The following is an 8,875-nucleotide window of genomic DNA, read 5'->3' on the forward strand; positions in this document are numbered from 1 at the left end:
ACAAATATTTGTTAACTTTTTTGACTTTGCACGGCTATATCCTCGTTAGTTTTATACAAATCATTTTCAAACTTGGCAACTTGACTGGTTTTCAGAGGGCGTTCTTTCCAGCCGCGTGCTTACTGATCCCATTTAAAAGTTTCAAAACATAGAAAATGCACTGCATATTTTATAAATAACACACGGTCTTTATTACCAGCCAAATAGTCAACCATGACGTTAAAATTTAATGTTTCAGACTTCGAATCATCTTCCTTAGTTAAAGGTGACTAAATTTGGAGTCTTCGTCATCACTGGCGTCATCGTCAAGTTCAGCATGTTTTTCCCAGTCGAAAAGATGCCGCTTCTCTTTCGATGTAGGTTCTGTTTTCATGATTTTCTCCTTCCAGTTTTCAAAGAATGTTTGGAAACCTTTTTGTTCAACATGATGAAATCTTTTCTCCTTCGCAAGACGGCGATTTGTATCTCCCTGGAATACAACGGAAGAAATGGCAAGTTAAGTGGCGGCAGGGTAGATTCGATCATCCTCGGTGCTCCTGGGGCAGCTTACTGGGAAGGGACTTGGGTGGTCGTCAAGGTAGTTTTACTTGCACTGTAAAACCCCGTTAAAGAAGAGAAGAACGAATTAAGTGAAATAAGAAAAAAAACCAACAACAACAACTGAGTACGCTTACGTACCTTTAGGATAGGTCTCCTACAGGGCAGCATGTAAGCTCGTTCAAGAGTTTCCATCATTCGTTCATTTGGCTTCACTCCATCGTGTGTCATTCTCTGAGAAATACAGCAAATTAACGTTACCATTACAATGTCCACACAAAACGTCAACTCATGGAAGGAGAGTGTAGAGCCCCATAGTTACAAAGAAATCACGGTAATCCGACAAAAATAACAAAAACAGCGCAGTGCAAGCGAGGGCCATTTGTACGCACGCACAGGGAAGCCTAGCCTGCGCAGCTGGCGGTTTGTTCGGTGAAAGAGAAAAAAAGAGAGGAAAAAGCTGCGAATTTGCGCGCTCGAACGAGCGGCGAAGCCGACGTATTCTCGTCGTAGCTTCGCGCGCGTTTTAGCAGCCTCTCCCCCCTCAGGCCAAACAAACCGCCAGCAAGGCCAGTAGTAGAGTGTTTTTTTTCCTTTCAAATGTATTTTGTTACATAAAAATTACGTTCTTTTTCCACATGTATTTCATTGTGCTTTGCGCATGGTCAAAATAATGAGAAAATTTACAAAAAGCTAAGCAAACGACCTCAAAGCTAAAGGCCATCACTTTTAAGGCAGATTCCACTTGACTGAAACTGTCACCACATATGTGTTTGAACAGAGACTTCGGTTTACAATATATTACACTAAATCAAACCTTAACAAGTTGAATAAGGGAAGTAAATTGTCTCTGTTTAGCTGCTCCTGCAATCAACGTCCCATACACTGACTGGGCTGGGGTGATTCCTTCAGACTGCAAAAGTACATGTACACACAAGCATTAAACTGACGACTAAGTTTGCTTCCAATTCATATACTAATACATACAGCACAAAGGTCAACTTTACATTGTGGACACAGACTGTAGCATGCATGCCCTAGTTGCTATTGAGTTTGAAACATTGAGAACATGCTGGTAGGTGGAAGAAAATTAAACTATATGTAGATAATTCTTTGATTTGAACTGGAGTCATAACACATCAAAAATCCCTTCATGGCCAGTGTGAACCCCAATCTTGGACAGTTTTGCTCAGTTAGTACATGTAGGCCATTTTCACACACATGTATGCAGTGTGTACATGACATCTATCCACAAACACAAAAACGGTTGCTTTGGACATAGGGAATTGTGCACTCGAAAGCTGTTGTTTGGTGGTTAGACAAAGCGACTGTATTTCTCTTTTTTTGTTGGTAATGACTAAATAACCAGACACTGACCAGTCCTTGTGTGTCTGAATATTTAAATAAATGCCATGAAATTCTGAAGGAACATACATGAACCATCAAGAATTTATACCTGGATTTCGTCAAGTAAAGCAATTCGTTCTTTTTGGTTTGTGCAGCCACGTGCAAGCGTCTGATAGGATTTTTCTGATGGTGAAACATTCAGTGTTTCCTCAAGTCTCTTCATGTGCTCCTAAAGAAAACAAAAAATGAGAGAACCACATGATAAAGCAACACTGCAGAGAACCTACTAACAGTAGAGAAAGAGTCATCTTACCAAACTTTGTGAGCCAGAAGTCAAGTGAGATTTTGCACTCACTGCAGTGTGTAATTAAATTTAAATTTGACCCAGCACTGTACACCACAGAGCCTCCAGTTCAATGTAGCTGAGAACCTCCAATCTAGAAATCCACGGGTCATTAATTTTTTCTGAGCTTTCTGGTGTTTGATTTTTCTTTTTCCAATGTAAATTTAATACCTACAATGTACTTCCAAAATCAGTAAATAAAAATGGGTTGGGATATCATGCATAGACTGAGGAGAAACAGTGGCCAGTTTCACCTGAGTTAAAAAAGGCATCCTTTAAGACTGGCTGGCTGATGAAGGCACAAGAGCAAACAAAAGTTAAATGCAAGGAAAGCATACAAAGCCAAGCAAGATACCTAAGACTTTTTTTTCATGTCACTAGGGTCTCCCTCGATCACAGGTGTTTTTTGTGAAGTTATGCAGTGTCTAACCCCACAAATGTCTGTTTGTGGGGAACAAGGAGTGCTGTGTAATGATAGGCTGCAGGGGCGACTAGCTTTAATCAAGATCATTCATAGTTTAGAGAACATTTTCCATCAATTCAAATGTACACATAATGTACCTTAGCTTTCTGTAAATTGCCCTCCAACACGCTTCTCTTCACCAAAGTATTAAAAAATGTAACATCGGGAGAAACATTACAGCTCTTCATGAGTTCCAACAAGTATTCCTCTTCTGCTTTGGATGTTGTCAAGTAAAGTAGCAGTTGAAAACTTCGAACATCAGGATAAACATCCTCAACAGCCATCATCTGAATGAACTGTTCCACTCCAAGGAAGTGATTGTGTAAGTTGAGATCATCAACAACTTGTTTTACATTAGAAATGTTATTTCCTTGTTGATTGTAAGAAGCACCTTGGTTAGTATCCTCATCTCCTGATACTTCTTTATTTCTCATATAGTTTGGATTTCCTTGAGCACCTTTACACTGAACTTTAGGCATTTCTGTGTTTCCAACACTCTGTCGAGGTGGAGTAGCCTCTGCACTCTGATACTGATTAAAAACTTTGAAATCCCTCATTACTTTCAATACAGAGTTAAAAATGTAGATATCTGGCTTTACTTTGAGAGCCTTCATTTCTTCAATCAAGTTTAGTGCTGTACTGGGACCATTGATATTGTCAAGTGAACATGCTGTTAGTAAGGATGAAAAGGTGTGTCCATCTGGCTCAATGTTGTTGTATTTCATTTCATCATAGATTTCAAATGCTCTAAGAGGATCCCCACACACAGTTACAGCTTGGATAGCAGCATTGTAAGTGATGGCATTTATTTCAAAATCCTTTTCACTGACTCTTGTGTTGATTTCAGCCAGGAGTTTTTCAACATGCTCTAAGCTACTTTGACTGGGAGCTGCAGACTTTGAACAAGCATTGAACAGGCTGGTGTATGTCCGTGGAGTTGGTTTTAGTCCCCTCTTTTTAACCTGTACAAAACAGCAAACAGAACTATTTTGAGGTAGACAAAAGCCATATCTGAAAGAAATTATACATTTGATAGTAATGTTGACACAGAGCCCGCACAATGAGAATGCCTAGCAATATGGGTAATTCAATAAACCATTTACCAAAACTGAGCCATGGAACAATAGTCTTAAAATCAAAAGTTAACTTTTGTAAAGTTTTAGATCACTCTCTGGCACTGACAACTTTACCTGTACACTGTAACAACCAAGAATTCATGACTGAATTACAAAAATGGATTTACATGTACTGTACAGCTACCTACATGACCTTGCACTCTAGTTGCATAGCTGTGAGGTCTTTAATACTTGAAATGTATATATAGCTACACGTACATATAAGACATAAATAATGCATAGTTTCAAACAATGCAGTGCAAAATCTTTAAATTCCAGTCATGACCTCTTCTATTAGGTATTCCTTCCCAGAAAAAGTAAGTCCTCTGTGTTAAGAATTTTGGGGAGTTCACTGAATTAAACAATGTTTTAAGAATTATAGTAATTATATAACTCTAAAGTCAGTTTAAATGAATGTTTGGTTTTACAAACTGTTGCCTCAGGACTATTCGGACATTCTGGTTACATTATTGTAAACACTGGTACGGGGCAAACATTTTTAAGCATGTATAATTATGTTGTAGTTAATTTTTATCTCAGGTAATTTTTTGTTTTTCTTTTGTTTTGGGCTATGGTAAATTGCACGTATGGTAATGAAGCTGAAACAAAAGAAAAACAAAAATTACCTGAAATAAAAAATTAACTACAACATATATGAACACTTACATCATTGTAGAATTTAAATGCTTTTCTGATCCTTCCACCTCTGGCATATGCAGAAATGATGATGTTAAAAATTTCCACCGTCAAGGGAATTTTTTCTTCTTTGAAAGATGAAAAGAGTTCCAGGACTTTTTCAATCTGTTTGCAACAAAAATGCTGAGTAATCACCCATATTTTCCATAGATTTGTTTACATGTAATTTTCTTGCTTGGTAAACAATGCTTTTATCATTAAAATGTCCAATCAATGAAAATCTGAAGAATACTTTATTTGGAGGCACAAGTACCCAATCAAATCACTGATTTCTGATTCAGATAAGTGGAAGTTTGATTACATATAACCTTATATGACCCAGGGAGGCTAGGGTATTAAACTGGCGAAGTTACGTAGAAGACAACTCACACAAACCACCGAGTTGTTAATGAATTTCTACAATTGAATGCACTTAAAATAATGAATATTCATCATTCTTACAACATCAAAAGAGGAATAAGTGAGGAAAGGCAGTGACTAAATAACTGTACAGGACACAATCTTCGAGAATAATTTCAGGTGACTTAACCTTAGTGAGATAACTTTATAGATTTTGGCCACAAAGACTCCATACGGTGTTCTCATTCTCACCTCGCCTTCATTAGCTAGCTTGGCCATTTGCCTGGAATACCAACTTGCTTTGCTTTTGAGGTCTTCAGGAATTTCTCTTCCCTCCCACTGCTTCTCTTCATTCCAATCTTTACGATCTCTAAACAGATATTTTGAGGGACGTAAAGTCATCGTTTTGGCAGACTTTTGTCTGAGCTTAGATTTCCTGAACTTCGCGGCCTGATCGGATTTTTGTTTACGTTTGTTACTTTCGCCGACCAAAATGTTTTCATCCTCACTCTCCGAATCATATTCTGAGTCTTCTTCACCTCTACTTGAGTGTACGTCCTTTGATCGTGATCTTGTTCTGAGATCGACTTGACCAAACGACCTTGGTTTTAAAAAACCATCATGCGTCGTTCTTATCCCATTCCGTTTTTTGCCGGAAAGTAGAGGCGTTTTGTAAAATAACTTAGATATAACGGTACTACATAAGCCTCGTACAGTTATTCCTTGTGGGATAAAGCATTCAGGTTTGTAACAAAGGCGAAAAATGCAGAATAAACGCCCATAACGAATCTTAACGGCAGCCATGTTGAAATGTAGCACAGTTTACTAGGACCCAGACTCCTTGGGTCTCGGTGTACGTCATATATGATATCTGTTTTGTCTCCCTGAACTCAGAAATTTATTTCAGTTTCTATTGTTACTCTAACAAGGTTCAAGTCACTGGTTCAAGTTTTGAACTATTATTTTATATAATCTGTTAAAGGCAAGAGGGAAAAAAACTTTTGAGAAAGCCACACTAGAGGGAGAAAACAAAACTACACTGACTGCAAAAGAGGAAGCCCTTCTCACGTCACAAGGTAAGCCTTTTATTCATTAATTTTTTTATTAGAGCATGAAGGTAACAGAAACGCATGATCTACGTCAAGGATTAAAAAGACCTTTTAATGAAAAAAGTGCGTTCTTCATTAGAAGCGAGAAATGCTAATTGTCCAAATTATATTTTTCTTCTTCAAAACTTTCAAGGGAATCTATGTTAACTAGACAGTTTTCTTACATCAAGGGACAAGAATCTTCTATATTTTATTTCTATTCCGAGATCGTGACGTGACACGAGGGCATCGGAAAATTTCGTTTTAAAACCAGCTTCAAAGGTCATACCGTTGACTTCCGGTATATTGCAAAATGTGCAGTGCTATGTTATTATTATCCTATACAGAGTGTCAGTAATGCTGTACGGTGAGGGAAATATCTGTCACAGTATTACACTAGTATGCCTACAAACGAACAGAAAACAGCCGGGAGGCAAACATGTTCGCATTGTTAAAAAGAGGCTCAGAATATTCAATAAAATTGCCTTTGGGGGTCAATATAAGAGCTAACATCTTTCGAATGGAGAAGCAAAACATTACAATCAGCCACGAGGAGGGGGACATGGCGTTTTACGGTATTGCGGTAATGAGCTTTTTTTCATGCGGTATTTCGGTAATTTTAATTTTAACGTGCGGTATACGGTTTTTCATCATTTTGGCTGACGGTATTCGGTGAAATAAGATTGTTCACGGTATTACGGTACCGTTTATTTGCGCTTTCTTTCGATATAATGCGCAAAACAAACACAGTAGCATGGACATCTGGTGCATAAATGCCTGAGATAATTAAACGCGCTAGCTGGAAGCAACCATAAGTATGCGGAACTGATTATAAATGTGATTAAAATATGCGGTATCGGTATTTGGACGATTTTCCACGCGGTATTTCGGTATTTGCCATTTTTACTTACGGTATTGCGGTATTGGGTAACCCAATGTCCCCCTCCATGAGTGTTCTGGCTTCCGCGCTCAATTTTACTCACCTCAGAGCGAGTTTATTTATGACATAATCGAGATCTCTTGCACGTGCTAAAATAAATGGAAAATTTCACCTTTCTTTCTGTGGTTTAATTTTTGAACAAAATTCCCGTAATATAAAGCAAAGTGTATGTATTCTCATGATTTGAACGTTCACTGTGAAATATGCGCATATTCGCGATTTTGCGAAACAAAAGAGCTAAAAGGAGAAAACAATAGCGTGCTGCATTCATTGTTTAGTTTACCAGCTACAACATATTGATGAGCTTCGTCGTGCATTCTTGGCAAACAATGGCTGAAGCGCTTTCATAGAGTCTCTGCAATAATATGACAGATCTACGAACTTTGTTGAACTGGAAGTAAATGTCCCGAGAATAGAGTGTTTTCACTCACGTGGCCAGCATTTATGCATAAGAAAGGAACTCAATCCCCACAGGACTGGTTTGGGACACCAACATGGACGCCGTTTCATTGTTTTGGGACACCGATATGGCTGCCGTGACGTCATGTGAAAACACTCTATAATAGGCATTCTGCGCGATGCTCTTTTTTTTCAGTGAACAGAGCGGAAGAATAACTGGAATAAGCCGCCTAGTACGTTGCTAAAGCTGCAATGCAAGTTTTTATATAAAATGCTTATGATCAAGAGCAAAAGAACGGAAAAAGACTTTTATGTTCCCTTGTCAAGAGACATTCACTCGCCAGTCTACATCCCACGCGCTCTCATTAAACTGAAACCTTAATTTTAATTCTAGAATTCTCATTAGAATTCTCAAAAGAACATCAACAACTTCTCAAACTAGTAAACTATACGCACCGGCACACTTCCTTGAACTGAGTGAAATTAAAAGCAAACTTGATATTCTAAAGCAGCAAAACTGAAATCCGTTCTATTACTCGTGACCTGGCCGCACGATCAAACATTTTGGTTTCTGCTTTTCGGTTCCACCAACTGACTCATAAAGTGAATATCTTTCCTTGATTTCTCTGAAGACGCCTCCGAAGAAGCCCAATTAATAGTTTTTAATGTAACCAAAAAGTCGATTTTTAAAACCCCATTTAATTTTAATTTCAAAGAGATCTCGAAAGCAAATATGATGATTTGGAAATGAGAGGTAATTAAAAGGGGTCCGTTCAGTACCGCTGCAAATTTCATTTCAGCTTGCATGAAGGTTTTTAGTTTCTGTGTCTGGATCGATCCGTAATATTACAAAAAAAAAAAGACACAAACAAAAAACAAAACAAATTTATTCCGGACAGCATTCAAATACAAAGATGAAACTTTTTCGGTTTCTATTCAGTTGAGTGAATAGTTTCTATTGCAGTCGTGCGCGATGAAATGATCCGAACAAGTGTCGAGGGGAAACGTTTCACCCTGTTGCTTGCTTTCATTTTTCAATTGTTTTTGACTTGTTCGACTTATTATACAAAAGATCTTGGGCCTCTGTCCAGGCCTGACCCGGTACGTACTTAAAACGTAGAAAACGGAGCCTTGGACTGCCTATGTTTCCGAGGTGCCGGCCACATGTGAGAGACTTTTTACTGCCCAAAAGGCGTCCCAAAAACCTTTTTCTGATAAACGCCATTTTCAGTATCTTCAACTAGCGTCTCGATAGCGTATTTCCAACTGTGCTCTCATGGTTATATTAAACAGGCTATTTCATTTATAAACCAACATGCAGGGTGAACTGAATTTTTTTTTCTTCATTAGCATTCATGTCTTAGCAGTGATACCAAATGATTCACACACACAAACACAAACACAAACACAAACACAAACACAAACACAAACACAAACATAGTGAAAAGTGACCCGGCGTGTTGCAAACCAGGCCCCTTCGTCCTGTTATTTAGCATAGATTGTTTGCATATAGTCATTAGAGGAAAATTTAATATTAATGGCAAAAAAAAACGAGTTCCGGAGGCTGCAAAAGTTTGGCCTAGTTGACCTAAGGTTTAGCTCCACTAA

At 38.2% G+C, this 8,875-nt stretch overlaps 1 protein-coding gene across 2 annotated transcripts; it reads right to left on the reverse strand.

The window, feature by feature from the left end:
* Positions 1-139: 139 nt before the first annotated feature.
* Positions 140-5,653, reverse strand: LOC140940194 (pentatricopeptide repeat-containing protein 1, mitochondrial-like). Of its 2 annotated transcripts, none has more exons than XM_073389109.1 (7): positions 5,093-5,653; positions 4,472-4,606; positions 2,789-3,652; positions 1,994-2,113; positions 1,355-1,450; positions 679-771; positions 140-469 (listed from the first exon to the last, which is right to left on the reverse strand). In XM_073389109.1, the coding sequence occupies exons 1-7, from the start codon at positions 5,642-5,644 to the stop codon at positions 260-262; spliced, it is 2,070 nt and encodes a 689-aa protein (XP_073245210.1). In that variant the 5' UTR covers positions 5,645-5,653; the 3' UTR covers positions 140-259. The 2 variants fall into 2 exon arrangements, with proteins under 2 accessions (XP_073245210.1, XP_073245211.1); XM_073389110.1 differs by having other exon boundaries at positions 2,789-3,701; positions 5,093-5,232.
* Between the last annotated feature and the right edge of the window lie 3,222 nt (positions 5,654-8,875).

Source organism: Porites lutea, chromosome 6 (genome assembly GCF_958299795.1).
Source record: "Porites lutea chromosome 6, jaPorLute2.1, whole genome shotgun sequence".
In the NCBI taxonomy this organism is placed as follows: domain Eukaryota; kingdom Metazoa; phylum Cnidaria; class Anthozoa; order Scleractinia; family Poritidae; genus Porites; species Porites lutea.